The 18,859-nt window shown below is 46.7% G+C and overlaps 1 protein-coding gene across 1 annotated transcript in view; it reads right to left on the reverse strand.

Annotated features, from left to right (window-relative positions):
• RIPK1 (receptor interacting serine/threonine kinase 1) overlaps nucleotides 1–18,859 on the reverse strand; it is a 231,933-nt gene that overhangs the window by 103,939 nt on the left and 109,135 nt on the right. The window contains exon 3 of the mRNA XM_086965049.1: nucleotides 9,873–10,026. Within this exon, the coding sequence (XP_086821175.1) occupies nucleotides 9,873–10,026 (154 nt within the window). The remainder of the gene's footprint in view (nucleotides 1–9,872; nucleotides 10,027–18,859) is intronic.

Raw genomic sequence — 18,859 nt, forward strand, 5'->3', positions numbered from 1 at the left:
CACCCGAGAAGCAGTGGTGATTCTTCTACTCAAACCCAATCAGTTCCCTCTAGACTGTACGGCCTACAGACCCTTGTCGATACTTAACTTCAACATCAAAATACTAAGCAAACTACTGGTGACGAGACTCCTTCCACACATGACCTGGTTCACCCAAAGGAGGGGTTTATACCGGGCAGGAACATGACTCTGAATATAAGATGACTTCTTTCTATACTAGAACTGGGTAGAAACGAGGAACGGGAGGGGGCGATCTTCACTATAGATATAGAGAAGGCCATTGACAGCCTGGAGTGGGATTTTCTCTATGCCGTCTTAGCAAAGATGGGAGTTGGCCAGGGATTAATTCGGTGCGTAAGACTGCTGTACTCTGGCCCGTTGGCCAGGGTGCGTACAGGCAGCACGATTTCGGAGCAGTATCAGGTGGAGAAGGGCACGCGTCAGAGGTGACCCCTCTCCCCATTGCTATTCCCCTTGGCATTGGAGCCGTTGGCCTGCATAGCACGGTCAGATGACAGTTACAGGGGCCTACAGCAGGGAGGGCAAGTACACCACATAGCGTTGTACGCCGATGACCTCCTGTTGTTCCTGAAAGATCCAGTGGGAGATCTGAGAGGGGCTACAAACATGGAGGAGTTTGGGTCTCTCTCGGGGCTTCGGTTTAACTGGCAGTAGTCCTTCTTATTTCTTTTAACAGCAGGCTGGCAACCGCCAGAGGGGTTGGGGTTGGGGGACTTGCAATGGGAACTCCGATGTTTTAGATATCTGGGGGTGAAGATCTTCCACTCGCCCCTGGATATACAAGAAGGGAACATAGGGGGAGCACTACAGTCATTAAAGGACAACATGGATTTCTGCGGGAAGCTCCCTATTTCAGTAGCTGGAAAGATTTCCTTGTTAAAAATGATGTCCCTCTCCAGATTATTGCAATTTTTTACCACATTATCCAATTGGATACCCAGGGTATGGTTCCGGGAACTGGACTCATGCATTTCAGCCTTCAAATGGGGGACTGGAAAATGGAGGGTGGCCCTGACAACGCTAAAATGACCACTGGCGGAGGGAGGACTGGCAGTACCCGAGTTTGAGGCATAATACTTGGCAGGGCAACTATAGAGATTCACGCAATGGGTGGCAGTGAGACTGACGCCGGATAGGAGGCTGCCTTTCACCCCTGAGAGAGACAGATTGCTCCGCACTCTACTGGGAACCGCCAAGCCACAGCACAAACATCAACAAACATAAGATGATTCAGCGGTGTTGGAGTAGGTGCCTCCAGAAGACTCGGACTAGACACCCATACGCACCGGATTTGCCATTGATATTGCTTAGGGCGCTTCCGCATGGTGGACAGTGGAGGGGCTGGAAGAATGGGAACAGGCAGGGGCCACAAGAGTTGGGGGCCTGTATAGGTTGGGGAATTGCTTACTTTCGAAGAGTTCAGCACGGACTGGGGCATCCCACAGGGCCAGTTTCTGCTCCATAGGGCAGTCACAGTAGCAATATGACAACACTGGGGAACAGGCATGATTGAGCCAACATGACATGCCATGTGTGAATACATAGGATTAGCTGGGGGCACCATAAAGGCAGTCCAATAATTGTACAGGGTGATAGGCCAGGACTCTACTAGGCCACTGGACGTGCTGAGGAATCAGTGGGTAGAAGATTTAGGAAGGCCCCTGGAGGATAAGGCATGGGAGAATATACTACAGAGGACACCCAAGGTTTCAAGAAACACGCGATTTGGCCTGATTAACTTCTATACCTTGCATCGGGCATACATCACCCCGGAACAAATCAATCGATTCTTTCATAGAGAGGATGCAGAGTGCCCGAGATGTAGGGAGGTGGGAGCGAGCTTCATTTACATAATGTGGAACTGCAAGACCCTAACGCATTACTGGCAGGAGGTAACGACTGAGACAGCCCGAATAACTGACCTGCTTGGCCTGTTCCCTCACACAGCCAAGACTATGGTCACTGAAAGATTTCAGGACCTGGCCTTCATTTTGGCCAAGTGCGAAATTACTAGTACGTGCAAGGCGCCGAATGGCCCTAGCATACATAGAAGGAGGCTGGAGCTAGAGAAATGGGGGCTGCGAGGGCAGAGTCTTACTCAGGAATGCGAGGCGGGCCTGGGTAAAATTGAGAGAGCACAGGCGTGGGAGACATTGGTGGAAGAGATGAAACGTAACAACCAGGGATCCGGATCCACCACCCCTACATTGCCCTCATGACAGGGGAGTGCCTTAAGACATGGCCAAGAGGTGGGAATAGAACAAGAACGCAGGGAGGCAGGCTCTTAGGAAGTTAAGAAACTTGAAGGATACAGGACAGAGGAAGAACATCAGAAAGATATAGAACTACATAATAAACAACAGGGGAAGCGACAGACTGGCTAAACTCTGATAATCCGAGCAACAGTGGTGAAGGGGAGGGTGGGGGGAGTTGGGGAAGGTGGGGGGGGGAGTTGGGGAAGGTGGGGGGGAGTTGGGGAAGGTGGGGGGGGGAGTTGGAGAAGGTTGGGGAGGGTAGTTTTTTGAATATCGAACTAGAGATTTGAGGAAATGCTTGCACGAGTCTGACTATGCAGTGGTGTACAGTCCAGGAGCAAAAAAACTGTGTGGCAGGCCGTCTCGCCAAGTTGATTTTTAAATACAGTATGAACGCGGGAGAAAGTGAAAGGGATGTCCTGGATGAGTTTATAGCCTGTGAATTAGCAGAGAAAAGAGTGGACTAAGGAGAATGAAAAGAAATGGTCACATGTGATGTGGTGATGTAGGGGATGGCAGAGAAAATAAAGGGAGGTTGGAAAAGGAAGGTAGGCTATAGACAAAAGTGCAGGAAATAGTAGATTGTCAGTCTTAGGAAATTAAGGCTTAGTTTTCAAAGGCTATAGGTTGGTTCAACTCAGTGAGATGACAGGTTTTATAAGTGACATTGCTTGTCAATGGCAGTTTGATATCTGCAAAACAAAAGAAGGCTGAGGTTAAGGTATTGTTGGCAGAGTCTGGATGCAGAATCTGAGAAATATGTAAGAGATTGTGTGGAATGTTTACACAATGACAAAAAGCACAAACACAGGTTGTAACTCATGGTTGTCAGGAGGCTACCAGAGAAACCCTGGGAACATACCGTTAGAAATACTGGGGCCAATGCATGGAGAAAGAAGTCAGTAGTATGTTAATGCATTGACTGATATGTACTCGAGTTGGACATTGGGAAGGAATGTTATAAAGTTATTGTTTGATGTGTTTAGTAAGAGAATCTGCTTAAAATTATCTTAACGAAATGGTGCTCAACTAGTGTCAAGTTAGATGAAGGAGACCTTAAAGAAGAGGGGTCAAGTAACTGAAATGTTGACTTTATCTCCAAGAAGAAAATGGAGGGTACAGAGTAATTATGGAGAATATATAGTGAACATGCTAATGGGAAGAAGTAGAGAGAACTGTTCACTAGCGTTGCAATCAACCACAGGAAAGTTGCATTCAAATTATTCAGATGCAGAAAGCAAAACACTTTGATTTGTCCAACATGGATGAATTTTACGGGTTGAGTCTGGTAGGGAGTATTTTTCTGACCTATTACATTGTGGTCTTTTTCAATATAAATGCTGTTTTCCAAGAAAGATATTCCAATGCATCTTGTATATTGGTTTAAAGGGAGGCACCATGAGCCTTGTCACTATGGTGTAACGTTTCCATGCAGTAATCGCAGCTAAGGCTGAAGGGTATGTTATCAACAAACCCTTTGTGAATTGCTTGATCACTCGATTGTGAGGATCATTAAATATTTGTCTTCTGAAGTGAGATAGGACTGCAAGGTTGCCTCTGATCAGGGAATGTTTGAGGCCTAACCTTGCACGGTGCATATGGTAAGAAAATATCGAATGGGCTTTTACAGACGGAGCTTAGAGAAAAGAAGGCCTAGTTGCCGTGCATAAACAGAATATTTTCCACTTCAGAGTGAATGTCTTAGATGTGGACTGCAACCTGCCAGATTCTTTGATGAGTCTTTAATCATTTCAAGGAGCCAAATTCTACATCCTAAGGAACTAATACATTAGGTGAAGAGAGGCTGGATTGTGGTTAAGCACTGGTCCATTGTCATTGGGGAGGACATGAATGTGTGCCATTGAAGGGGAAAGCAGACCCTCTGGCATTTTGCTGTAGGTCTATCTATCAATACCACTGGAGCTAGTGAAATGAGCTGAAGGAGTAGTAGAGCAAGCAGGAGAATGAGAAACAAAATTGGTTTCCTCTGGTGCACAGTGACCACTGCTGGTTAGCTCCTATAAGAGGGTGCAACAACCTTTGAGGAATGGAACCATGAATAAGTAGAAACAGGATGTATGCAATTGAAAAGATGGACCTCTGGGTGACTCCTGGGATCGATAACACTAGTGTAGTGATTTTCTCAACTATGGAGCAGTTACCCGTATTAAGGCATCTCAGCCACCCAAACTGTTTCAAGTGACATCTGGTACACTACATATAAAGTTGGCTATGTGGAATCTGGAGAAGCAGAATGTCACTGAAACCAGGTGGGCCGTGTACTGCCTTACTGTACATTCAGTCTTTGTCTGTAACCTGTAGACAAAGAAGTTTCAATGTTGTTGCTCTTTCTACATTAGGTGTAAACATTCATCTCCTACATGAAGACTCTGGAGCAGAGAAACATAATTATTTGGTATTGTGCAAGACCAGGCTTGTCTGCATTGAGGGACGAGCGTCATTGTTCTTGGAATCCAGGACACATGGCTATAACGTAACTTGTGGCTTGAACTAACAGCACTTTTATTTGCCAGTTGTCCAAGTCGTCGCAGGTGGGCCCCAATGAGAACCACTGTGTTTATTTCAGGGCAGAGGGCAAGAACTTCAACTGAAAATGTTCGTAATACATCACTTGGTGCAAGAATTCTTCTTATCTAGTAGACCAGGAAAAGAAAATATGCTTCCTGGAAGCTGATAGGTGAAATAGTCATTTCATTCTACAAATTGGGTAATATCTTGCAGAAAAACTATCTTGAGCTTTGTTTCCTTACATACTTGTAATATCCTGCAGAGGTCCAAGACAATACATCAGCCACAATACATATTTTGTATGATGAAATACCATGATTACAACCGCTCTTCCCCTAGAAGTAGGGAATGTTCTCTATTGCCCATTTCAGTACCTTTGCAAAAGTTACCCTCTTGCAGTGCATTCTGATATTACCTGCCTTGACAGGTTTGTGGTGAGAGATAAGGTTTGTGAGAAAATTCCTGGAAAATAGTTAAAGTAAATAATGTCCAGCACCCATCTATCCAAAATCATGTCCTATTATGCTACCCGATAATGGTTTATCCTGCCCTGCATAGTATAGCGAAGGTAGGAGGTATTCTTACCTGGTCCTGCAACTTGCTTTGTATCACACCTAACGACTTTGTGGTGGATCTGGATATTTAAAACCTTGATTGAAACTTTAGACTGTCCGCTTAAATCAGTATTTCGAGGTCAATCGGTCATAAAAAGAAAGTACCTAGTCTGTCTATCAGGGAAATTGATGGTGCACTAAACCTTGCTGAAAGGGCCCTCTTAGAAGCACCTACCCCTAGTAATAAAAGAATACTACAGTGTTTACAGGACAACTTTTCGAAATCGGCTGCCAGCACAGTTAACTTGCACAACTTGCAAAAAAGGAGCATCTATTAGTCAGTAAAGAAGGCAAGGAAGTCGTGAGATTGGCTCAGAGGTGAGGCCACAAGGCAGTGTGCTCAATACTGATGTACAAGAAAGACCAGTAGCTACTGATATAGAAAAGGCCATGCTATTTTGAAAGTACCAGGACAACTTTAATAGCTTACCTACACCGGCTTCAGATGAGAATATAGATAGGTTTTGGAGACACTTCATATGCAGACTTAAACAGAGGATGAAAAATGAAGACTTGTTGAGCCGCCATGCAGTCATGCCTCAAATACCCAGATGAATCGAATTTAATGCTGCATGGGCTCACTTGACTCAACCCACGGCGTCAGAACAAAGGCTTGTAGAGTGCTACATCGTTATGGGGTTTCAATAAGCCAATACATGTGTTGAAGTGTGATGTTACCCGCTGGTGCACATTGACAATACTCTAGCTGGGTATGGAAGCCCTGTTCAAGGGTATATCTATTTTATGGTACGCAGAGTACACCGTTCCGGATCACTGAATTATTCATTTGACAGGGCTGTCTAAGTTACAATGCACAATGTTGGAGGACATATAGTGCTACAATACCTCAGACGTCACTATTGGACCACCAGTCTTATTTCATAGACCTGCAAGTCAGGGAGCATTTAAATTGAGGATTATGGTTTAAAAATGCAGTTGAATGCTAGAAGGTCGACAGGGATGATTACCAAAGAAACACCCTTGTAGTATGTATCTTAATACAGGTGACAATTGATGAAGGCCTCAGAATTGCATTGGGATTAACACATTAGGGGTTGTATGTGGTTGGAAACACAATTTCCCAGAGCTGAACTCATAATTTAAATTATCTGAATTCCAAGATAGCTCTCAACTGAATTATAGGCTATTGGATCAATGGATTGATTGGGACACCTCGCCAAACAACTCTATATTATAAGGCGAAAGATTAATGAATGAACTTTTGAAAGATCTGTTTCTGGAACATAAAACAGTCATTCATAATTAAACCGATAATGCATGTAGTACAGAGTGATAGATGATCTGAGGAAATTTGAAGATGAACATTCGGATCATACTATACAATACCGCTGGACAGTAGTAATACATTCATATTTCAGGCCTATTCAGATTATGATCTTTCACAGAGTTTATTATAATAGATCACAATAATACCAAAAGGGGCTGGTCATCGACTTGACAACTCTTAGATGTCATAGGCAGCCTGACATTTTTTTACTCACTGTTGAAATGCCCTTGAATAAATGAATGCTAGTCAACAATAGATACTGAATTCCTAAGGAGTGTCGGAGTAAGATTTGACTCATGCCAAAGATCACAGTGCTAAGAATGAAGGGTGATCTAGTACTAAACAGATAAGAAAAATGGGGCTGAGGATTGCCCACAGAGTTATAGTTGGGAGAGCTGACATACGCATGAAGCAGAGAGGGATGGATTGGTATATGGTGACTCAAAAATCAATCAACACAGGGTGTGGCTGCCCAAAGACATGGCATAAGATGTAGAAAGCATGAGAACACAATTAAAGCATACAATGAGGCAGTGGCCATTGACTGCCTGGAACATACCATCTACGGAAAAATGATACTGTGATGAACCCAGGGAGGCTATTGTTAAAGTCCATTGCGGCACTATGATATACGCATATCATTTTTATTACTAGAACAAAATGTAAGCTGTTTTCAGTTTAACAATTGAAATAGTGCGCCTGACTTGTTTACACTTTCTTTGATTCTTTGCACCATAATAATTTGGTTCAATAACAATAGAAGAAATCTTTAGTAGCCTTGGAGGCGGGCAGGTTTCCGACAGGGATGAAAACTGCTGCCCTTGTCACCATCTGGCATAAGGTTGTCTTTGCCTTATCTGGTATGGACAACATCTCTGCAGCCAAGATAGCAACTTGGATATCCCTCTATAAATTGTGATGATATGCAGGATGTCCTTGACATGTTTGTCAAAAAAGGATTACCCATCAAAGGGTATGTCCATAATCCTCACCTGCATCACTTGCGAAAAAAGGCAGTAGGCAGCCATCTTTAAAATCCTAGAATTGCCATGCCACCCAGTTCTTTAGAGTTGGTGGTTAATATATCTTCGAAATACCTGATGCAAAAAGCTTTTTGCAGAATCAGGTCTATGAAAGGGCATTGTCATGCCAGAGATGGTGATAGTATCAAGCAAAGATCACAGCAGTATTAGCTGACTTCAAAGAAGCGAACGGCACACTTTATTCTAATCCTTCTCCACTTGATATCGGAGGTTACACAGTCTCATGGTAAGAAGTGAACACAAATGTATGCACCCTTTTGCCTCAGCCCTTAATTTCCTGCCCTTATTGTTGTGAGAAACTGGTGTTACTGGACTGACACTGTGAGGCAGCACAGACAACACAATAAACCATTTGTTTGGTTCCACAGGCTCACTGATGCTATGTAGTTGATCTCCATTTGGGTTACCATGATGGAAAAACTGGCTAGGTTTTTTATGGAGTATATGCATTACTCCCACAGATGAGAGAACTTTGATTCACATGCTTGTCCTTGAGGTTGAACATGAAGCATTTCTTCCTTGTAGAAGAACTGGGTAAATCACATCTTACTATGAGACCGTGTAACCTCCGATATCAAGTGGAGAAGGATTAGAATAAAGTGTGCCGTTCACCATCAAGGAGGTACCTACTCACCTTGCTCTCTTCAGTTTGGTCTGTTTCTGGTTTTGAGTGTGGGGGTATCATTCATATGGTGTTAAGAGGGACCCTATTCTTCTACCTCCTCCTCCAAGTTCTTGGGTGTTGAGGGGACATGGATCTGTATGGCTGAGACAATGTCAGTAAAGGTGCATGCACTTGAGGGCCTGCCGCCTTCCTTGACTTCCAACTGACGTGGGACCCATATAGCAGATAACTAGCATACAACAAAAATATTGCATCACCCCTCTTAGGAGATTCATCATTATGTGGACCACAAGGGAACAGTTTATGCACTCTGGGCTTTTGTAGTAACAATGCAGATTGTAGGGGAAATAACAATGGTAAAAGACTCTTACTTCTTGGTCACAACAGCCCTGCCAGTCCTCCACAACAAATTAAATATTCAGATCCTCTGGTTTCATGGCTCTTTCACCTTCAAGATCTGCAGCATTTTCAACATGAAGGAGGCTCTTCTCTCTTTACATGTCTTAAGACTCCTCCTCCTCCTCTACCACCACCATCTTGCCCGCTTAGTGAGCAAGACGTGATCTAGAGGCTGAGGAGTCACCCTGACTGAAAATACTGCATCATAGAAGGAAGACAGGTCTAGCTTGCACAACTTGCGCCAGTGTAGTTTGCCCTGTTCTTGACATCAATGCACTTTTTGGTGATGAGCATGTAGTCCCATTGGCAGTTGGTAATATTGTTGTAAATGGCACATCCCTCATTGATGAGGTTATTGAAGAGCTTTTGACCCGATAACAGAAGGGTTCCTGTCCATGAAGAAGGGACAGTTGCAAAGCCAGTCTTCAATGAGTGAGGCTGCCCAAAATGACACTAATTAACTGGATGCCCATTCATAATGCTATTGTTACTTAGGTAGGATAGCGGATTTAAATTTGGAACCAAATTTATTGTCCGAGTCTGATAGGGTGTCTTTTGAAGCCCACAAAGGACCATAGTGATGGTCTGTTGGGTAAGCTAATTCCACCTATAGACGTAAGCAATAAATGCTCTGAACATTCAAGTGGGATCCAACATATCTCTTCCACAGATTAGACGTGATGAAGTGAATAAGTACCTTCAAAACAAAGAAGTGAAATCTCTTAATCCAATGGCCACTACACGTATTACCCAGAAACAGGGACAAAGTGGCTGGCTGTGAAGCAGCAACTTGGAGCCGCAAACTACAAAGGATGCAGGAGTGATCAACATTGGGAGAAAAGGGCTAGACCAATCCTAGATGTTCAGCATATCCACGCAAAATCATTCAGATATTCAGTGATTATTCAATCCTGATGAACCTCTGTCAGACACGACTGGATTAGAGAGTAAGTCTGGAGATGAACATGGAACTATCAGGAAACAGTAAATCTCATTTTCTTATACAACAAATCCATCTTTACCTGGCATATACATTGCATGCCATTTATAAATATAACTTAAATGATTGAATTTTAAGACACTAACTCAAATACGTACCGTTTTTAATACATTCATCAAGTTTCCCTTTTTCATATACTCCATCACAAGAGAATAGTTTCCATCTTCTAAAATGAGACCCAGCAACTTCAATATCCGATCATGGTTGAGTCTGTGCATGATCTTGCCCTCAGCTAGAAGTGAATCATTATACCTTCAAAAAGCAAAAAGAGCACCAAGAAAATAAGTTCTGAGTCAAGATAATAAAGCAAGAGGATGTATTCAGCATTATGAGATTGCTTTTCTTTTCTAAAAAAAACTTTTAATGTGAGAATCTGTTCTCGTCCAATAAAATACATCTATAAGAAGAAATACATAAATCACAATGAAGGAAGTGACCCGATTAGAGCCACCCGGGTAACTCATGACCACCTCTCAGCCTTCCAAACAAATAAAGAGTCGGTCAGACAGCAGAGAATACAAACCAAAGAGATTTATTGAAAACACTTGAGTGGAGTCCTGTCTGACCAGCCTTCTTGGATTGCTGCAGAGGAACTGACTTCTGCCAACATGGTAACACATATCGTACATTTCAAGAAACCCCTAAAGACACGCCAAGACTGGAATTTTCCAGTTAGTAGCTGGTGAACAAAGGAGATACAGAAGGATAAGCTGCAATCCTGGGACCGGGTACATGCTATCTCAGCGTCAAGGTTACTCTGCCTGGGCCCGCTGCTCTAAGGGTGGGACCAGGCCTAGCTAGTGTGAAAGGTATGTGATAACAAAACGGTCTATTCATTAGTACAGCGAAGCTCAACCTTGGCGAAATACAACACAAAATATTGCAGCTGCTTTCTGCTGAGGCAGACAGAATCAGACAGAAATTAGTTTAGATCATGGCTCAAAATGGCAGCTCAACTTAAAATGGTGCTGCAAATGCTAACTTTACATAGAGCAATATGCGAGCAAAACAAGTACACAGCATTTTCATTTCAACAACAAGGTTATTAATTCAATCACAACAATAGCAAAACCTAGAACACAAACCTTCAGGGTGGTGAACATCACTATCAAGAGATCTAAATCAGACCCTATGAAAAGTCTCATACAATGTATTTTATTTAGTTGTTTTACCAAGCTACAGTGTAATATAACACAAATACTTTATCACATTGGCATCAAAATCAGCAGAGTAATGTCTTTAAATCTGAGCATTTTGGGCCCTGAAGCTTAGTTACATGTCAGGACCGGAGGAGAAGATTCTGCTTTCTCAGTTTTGACTTTATTAACAGTTGCCACCGCATTTCCCATAAGGCACAGGGAAAAAAAGTTGTTCCTAACAGCCAATGGCAGTCCACATTGTTATATGTTTTTCTTCCTAGCTACATTGCAATCCTTTTTCTTGGCTGCTCCTTCAAGAGATTAACAGCCTCCTGCCTCCCTCTGAAGAGAAGATTGTCTATTGATGATAACTCTTAATGTTTTTGCTGACTTATTGTTTATAATTTTCTCACGGACAAAACTTGATTTTCACCCAGGTCGCACTAGCATGTCACCCTCTGCTTTGCTTTCGGTTGGGTGTGTTGAGGCCGCTGATAGGTGGAGTGCTCCATAGATTCTTGCGATTGGAGGTACCATTTCAAAACAAGCGCACGCACTTCCACAGGACTCTGGAGACTTTGTATGCTCCATTCTTGCCATCAAAACAACGCTATAGAGATCATAGCGCTTGAAGATATTTTTGCTTTTCGTGCTCAGTCTGTAGCTGGACACACCAAATAATGCGGTCAGTGTTACCCCTGCAGGAGTGGCGTTAAAGGATATTACAAGTGTTGTTGCTGCTTGCTTTGGGTACCCATTGTGGTGTCTCAAGGGAAACAGCGCTTCATACCAAGGATGTTACGTGTTCCTTTTGCTGCTAGCATTCATACCTTCTGTGGTCCCTGTGGGTTAGTGAATACTATGACCTTATTACTTCCGCCACATTTTCAAAATGCAACCAAGAGAAGGAGTAGTTTCTGTCCTGTAACTCCAGTTCTGTAGTAGGGCTATCTCTGTTATAGTCATAATCTAGTGAATAGTCCCGTCCATGTGCGTGGACCCCGGAGCAATCAAAAATAATCTCTTAAATTGACAAAAAATGCAGACCTGCACAGACACTTGAGAGAATTTAAAGACAGATTATGCAGCCTATATCCACAGGCTACACTGTCCAGTACTTCAACTAGAAAATCCACCAAAAAAACCACAAACAGCACAGCCTGTCCAGTGTTCTCCACAGAGAAAAACCTTCCCCTACCAGCAAAAGCCTCTGGAATGATAGAGAAAGTAGTGGACAGACAAGCCCCATAGGCTGCCATTATGTTGCTCAGAACAGGATACTGTGCCTTTAAGAGAACTTTCCAGAACTCTCTCAGTATCCCAGAATGCACAGCACGTCTCTTTTACTTTCAGTTCTTTTTGAAGGCGCAACACGCCAGACCTGTAGCATTCCTTACATGAACATCTTTCTCTACCGGGGAGGAGGGCGGGTGCTTATGACTATAACAGAGATACCCCTACTACAGAACTGGAGTTACAGGACAGAAACTACTCCTTCTGTAGTAGGGGATCTCTGTGTATAGTCATAATCTAGTGAATAGAATGGCAAGCCCATCCCCACACCAAAGCGGCGGTGGAGAGAAAAGAAATAACACCACTACTGTGCGAATAGATTTTGCAGCGAAGCTTGCCCAAACTGAGCGTCTGCCCTGGCATCAGTGTCCAGACAGTAATGCTTAGCAAAGGTATGGACCGACTTCCAAGTGGCCGCCTTGCAGATTTCTGCAATTGAAACATTACGCAGCAAAGCAGTCGTGGCAGCTTTGCCCCTGGTGGAAAGAGCCTTAGGTTTACCCCCTAAGGTCTTATTAGCCTTTTGGTAACACAATTGTATACAGGACACAATCCACCTAGAGATGGACTGTTTTGAGGTAGCAAGACCGGTCCTGACTGATCCATAATTGATAAACAATTGGTCTGACCTACGAATATCCTTGGTTTTATCCAGCTAAAATTTCAACACCCTCCTCACATCCAGGGACTGCAGAGACCTTTCCGCTGGAGTTGAAGGATTCTGAAAAAACGTAGGTAAAGTTATGGTCTGGTTAACATGGAAATCAGAGTTAACCTTTGGAGGAAATTTAGGGTGAGTACGCATAACCACCTTAGCAGCATGAAATACAGTATAAGGTTCTTGGCAACACAATGCCTGAATTTCACTCACCCTGCGGGCCGATGTGATGGCCACGAGGAACGCCGCCTTCCAAGACAGGTGCTGCAACGAAGCCTTATGAAAAGGTTCAAAAGGCTCCTTCATCAATCTGGACAGCACCACATTCAATTCCCATGAAGGCGAAGGAAGCCGGACAGGAGGGAACACTTTCTTCAAGCCTTCCAAAAAATCCTTGATCACAGGGATCTGGAAGAAGGAAGTCTGTGAAGGGCATTTCCTGAAGGCAGTCAGCGCAGCGAGATGGACCTTAATGGAATGGAAATTAAGCCCAGACTGCGCCAAGTGTAGAAGATACGGAAGGATGACATCTTCCTTACATGTCGTTGGATCATAGTTCTTGGACTTGCACCAGAGGCAGAATCTCTTCCACTTGCAAGCATAGGAAGTCCTAGTGGAAGGTCGCTTAGCCTCCTTCAGTATGTCCATACAATCTTCTGGTAGATTCAAATGGCCACATTGCACTATCTCAGGAGCCATGCCGCCAAACTCAAAGACGACAGGTTGGGGTGCACCATCTGCCCCCGAACTTTGTGAGAAGATCCGGCTGGCACGGCAGCCGTATGCGAGGAAGGAGTGACCGGTGAAGCAGGTCCGTGAACCACCACTGCCTGGGGCCATTCCAGGGCAATCAGGATCATCCGCGCCCTGGACTGGGACAGCTTGATAAGAAACCGCCGGAATCAGGGGAATGGGTGGAAAAGCGTACAGAAAGCTGTTCGACCAGTTGATCCATAGCGCATTCCCCAGCATCCCCTGCTGGTAGTACCTGGAGGCGAAGTCTCGGCATTTGCTGTTTTTGGCGGTGGCGAACAGATCTACATCTGGAGTCCCCCACCTTGCGAAGACTTCTCCTAGTACTTCGTCGTTTATGACCCATTCGTGGTTTTCCTGAATCAGTCTGCTCAGTGCGTCTGCCTGAACATTCTGCACACCTGGTAGATGGGTAGCCGTTATAGTCAGTCCTCTGGCCAGAAGCCAGCACCAGATCGCCTGCGCCTCCTGTGACAGAGTGCGTGATCTCGAGCCCCCCCTGCTGGTTGAGGTAATACATCGTTGTCGTATTGTCCGTCTGTACAAGCAGAGAGTTGGTCTGGAAGGACGGATGAAAGGTCTACAGTGCCAAGTGAACAGCTCAGAGTTCCAGGAAATTGATGTGATACATGGACTCTGTCGGGGACCACGTTCCTTGTATCTGTAAGTCTCCGGAGTGCCCCCCCCAGCCGTGGAGAGACGCATCCGTCACGATAGTCTGTGTGGGAATGTCCTTGTGGAAGGGAACCCCTCTGAGGAGATTCTCCGCTGAACACCACCACTTCAGAGACTGAAGAGCATGCAGAGACAGTCGTATCTTGTCGTCCCAAGAACCTTTCCTCTGATCCCACTGATCCTCCAAGCACTCCTGCAATGGTGTCATGTGCAGCCGTGCGTGTGGCGTGAGGAAGATACAAGAGGCCATGGACCCCAGTAGAGAAGACACCGTCCTCACTGTTGAAGATGGAGCGGTCATAAGAGCCTGAGCCTTCCAAAGGAGTGATAATCGTCTCTCCTCCGAAGGAGAGACGCTTGCTGACAGCGTATTGATGGAGGCTCCCAAGTACTATATACACTGGACTGGGGTCGGGACAGACTTGGACATGTTGATGCGTAACCCCAGCTTGTTCAAAAGAACGCACGCCTTCTGGAAATGCACTTGAGCTTCCGAGAAGGAGGATGCCTTGATCAACCAATCGTCCAGGTACGGGTAGACATACACCTTGTTCTTCCGCAGGTGTGCAGCTACCACTGCCATGCACTTTGAAAATGTCCTGGGCGCAGACTTCAGCCCGAATGGCAGTACTGTGTACTGATAATGATTGGCGCCGACTTGGAATCGCAGGAACTTCCTGTGTTTGTGTGCAATGGGCACATGGAAGTACGCATCCTGTAGGTCTATAGCACATAGCCAGTCTCCCTGTTGCAGCTGAGGATAAATCTGATGCAACAACAGCATGCGAAATTTCTCTCTGCGAATCCACTTGTTTGCTTGTCGCAAATCCAGAATGGGCTTGAACTTGTTCTTGTCCTTCTTGCGAACTAGAAAGAACCGTGAGTACAGACCTCTTCCTCTTTGAGACAGAGGTACGTCTTCTATCGCCCTTTTCCTTAACAGGGTATCGGCCTCCGCCTGGAGCTCGCGCAGTTGAAACTGCGAGCCGACCGGTGGAATTGCTGGAGGCGGACTGGTGAACCGAAGACTGTATCCATTGCAAACAATATTCAGCACCCACTTTTTCTGAGTAATTTTTCTCCACTCTGCCAGAAAAAATTGAACGCTTCCCCCCATTGGAGTGGATAACGGTTGTAGGAGAAGTAACCGTTCAGGGACGAGACCCAGCCGGGCCTTTGTTCGCCGCTGCGGACTGCTGGCCGCCTCTGCCCTTCTGGCGCTTCTGGAAGGGCCTCCGGAACTGCTGCTGCTGTTGTTTCTGCTGTCCCGAAGCTTGTCCTCGCCCTCTGCCCTGCGCCCCAAACCGTCTCTGGAACGGGCGGTAGGTCTTCTTCTCCTTGGGTTTCTCCAACCCAACAGCCATCAGGGTCTCGGCCTCCGCTTTCATGCGGGCCATTTTGTCATCCGCATGCTTGCCGAACAGGGTCTCCCCCGAGAAAGGCAGGTTGGCCACCCACTGTTGAGCTTCTGGCTTGAGGGACGTAAGGCGAAGCCAAGCGTGGCGCCGTTGGTTCATACCATGGCAGTACCCATGCGCTGCCAGAAGAGACACATCAGCAGCCGCGCTGATGAGTTGGTTAGACACCAACATCCCCTCATTCAGGATCTCCTGAAAGTCTTCCCCTTTTTTCTCGAGGAAGGAGCTCCGCAAACTGCTGGAGGGACTCCCATAGGGCTCGATCGTATCGCCCTAGCAAAGCCCCAACACTGGCCGCCTTCATCGTGGTAGAAGCTGTCCCACAGACCTTTCTGCCAGCCGAATCTATCCAGCGGCTCTCCTTATCCGGAGGCACCGTGGACGACGGGGTGGTGATGTGCTGCTTCCTAGCCGCCGTCACTATGACAGAGTCCGGTGTAGGATCCATCCTAAGAAATGCCGGGTCAGCCTCCGGAGCCCGGTACTTGTTGAGGAGCCTGGAAGGGGCCGCCTTCCTTACCGCCGGAATGAGAAACAATTCCTCGGCGGGTTCCACTAAACCTGGTACTAGAGGTAGCAAAGGCCGAGACAGGTGCTTTTTATGCAGAGTCTCGAAAATCACGGAAGTCGTGGGCGTAGGCACTGTCACTGTGATGCCCAACTTAGCCGCACCCCTCTGCAGAACATCTTGAAAAGAGACTATGTCTACCACCGGCGTCACCCTCGTCCCCGGGGATTCCGACAAGGTCGGAGAGTAGTCCCTGGTCCCAGAAGAGTTTGTGCGGGATCTTGATCTGCGCCTCCTGTGGCGTCGTCGTGATCTTGTCGACGACCGGTGGCGACTCCGCGATCTCCCCCTCCTGACGGAGCGAGAACTCGATTTCCTTGGCTTCGGACGGTCCACGGGTCTCACTGGAGCCGGCCACTTCGGACGCTCCACAGGCCTCACCGTAGCAGGCGACTTCGGGCGTTCCACAGGCCTCACAGGAGCAGGCGACTGCGGCCTGACCGGGCGCCTCGGTTGAGGGGTCCCGTTAGGAGGCGTCGGGTACCGGGGCAGCGAAGCCGTCCTCGGCGGAGGGAGTGGAGGCGGGGTGGGAGTCCTCGGAGGAGGACCCCTGGGCAATGGAGGAGGCGGGGTAGGCGTCCTCGGCTTAGGAAGTGTATGTACCTCGGAGTACACAGAGCCCAGTGACTCCCTTTTCTTCTTGGGCGGCGGCGAGGGCGAAGCAGAGCCTATCGGCGCACGCCGCCGGCGAGTCCCAGCAGGCCCAGAAGAACTCCTGGCGCCAGAACTCCTTCTGCGCTTCTTTGGCATCGAAGATTGGCGCCTCGACGGCGACCGGCGTTCCCTCGACGTCGTACGCCCTCGTCTAGGCGGCGAACTCATCCTTCTCGACGGCGAACGCCTCCTCAACGGCGAACGCCTCCTGTATGACAAGCGTCTCCTCGACGCCAAACGCTTGCGAGACTTCGACGTCCTTCTCGATGTCAAGGATCCCCTCGACGACGACGACCTCCTCCTCTTCAGCGACGGCGAACGGCGGTGTCGCCTCGACGGCGAGCACTGATGCCGGGCCGCCTCTCGACGTCGATGACTCGACGACGACGTCGATGAAGATATCATCAACGGCGATCTCGACGGCGGTCTAGTCAGGTCCCTCGACGCCGAACGTAGACGTCGCCTCGCCTAGAGCCCTGGGGAGACGGGGAACAGACTGCCGTCATCCCTCTCGACGCCGTCGTCGGTGCAATCGACGCCGGCGGAGAACCGGGACGTTTGCTGGTCTTCCTGCCCTTGGGGAGCCCCCCCGAGGCCTCAGCATGGGCAGACCCAGACCCACCTTGTGCCTTCAGCCTTCTCTCTTCCAGGTCTTGGAGCCTGATCTTCATCCTGTCCCTCAGGATCCTGCTGGTAAAGGACTGGCAAATGTCACACTCCTCAGGGGAATGAGATGAGGGGAGGCAGAGGATACACACCTCATGTGGGTCCGACTTGACCTTCTTCCTCGAGCACTCTGGGCATTTGTCAAACAAAGCAGGCATTGTGACAAACCAAAGAGTGCAAAAAGACACACCAGGAAGAAAACACCAAAGTACTTCAAATAAAGCACTCAAAACACTTGAAAAGTGAAAAAAATCTGAAAAACACACCTTAAAAAGGGAGAGCTCAATGCTCCAGGGTCCTGCTTGCAGGAGCCGGAAAAAAGAACTGAAAGTAATAGGGACCTGCTGTGCATTCTGGGATACTGAGAGAGTTCTGGAAAGTTCTCTTAAAGGCACAGTATCCTGTTCTGAGCCACATAATGGCAGCCTATGGGGCTTGTCTGTCCACTACTTTCTCTATCATTCCAGAGGCTTTTGCTGGTAGGGGAAGGCTTTTCTCTGTGGAGAACACTGGACAGGCTGTGCTGTTTGTGGTTTTTTTGGTGGAATTTCTAGTTGAAGTACTGCACGGTATAGCCTGTGGATATAGGCTGCATTATCTGTCTTTAAATTCTCTCTTAAGTGTCTTTGCAGGTCTGCATTTTTTGACAACTTAGATTATTTTTGATTGCTCCAGTGTCCATGGGCGGGACTATTCACTAGATTATGACTATACAGAGAGATCCCCTACTACAGAACATAGTTGTTATGGAGAGGAGGTTGTAGATCGCATCACTTGGGATGATACTATCACTGAAGTGGTGGCTGCTTCTATACAAAGGGTGGTGCAAAGTCCTTTAGGTACTTTTAGAAAGAAGGCTATCCCTTGTTCTGTGGTCCATCTAGAACTCCTCCCTAGAAGTGAAGGCCTGACTCCACCTCATGGGGCTGTAGAAACCCTGATACCCAAAGGGCCAAATTCCCACTAAGACCAAACGAACAAGGGAAGAGCATAAACAAGATACCGCTTTTGACAGGCTGCAAGAAGCCTTCCTCGCATGGTCCAAGAGTATGAAAGATAAGGCAGGCTAATTGCCTCCAGCGCCGATGTTGCCAATGATTCTGGGCTTGTCCAATCCATTTTCCCTCCCTGGACGGTGAGGAGAAACACTTAGAATCCCCTTGGGATTTGGACATTGGTTTCAACACCGGTAAACTGTGGCGCCCATCTTCTGACCCAAGAAGCAGAAAGGTGATCAAAAACACCAGAAGAGGGGGGCGTG

The sequence above is a fragment of the Lissotriton vulgaris genome, chromosome 4_1, assembly GCF_964263255.1.
Source record: "Lissotriton vulgaris chromosome 4_1, aLisVul1.2, whole genome shotgun sequence".
Lineage (NCBI taxonomy): Eukaryota > Metazoa > Chordata > Amphibia > Caudata > Salamandridae > Lissotriton > Lissotriton vulgaris.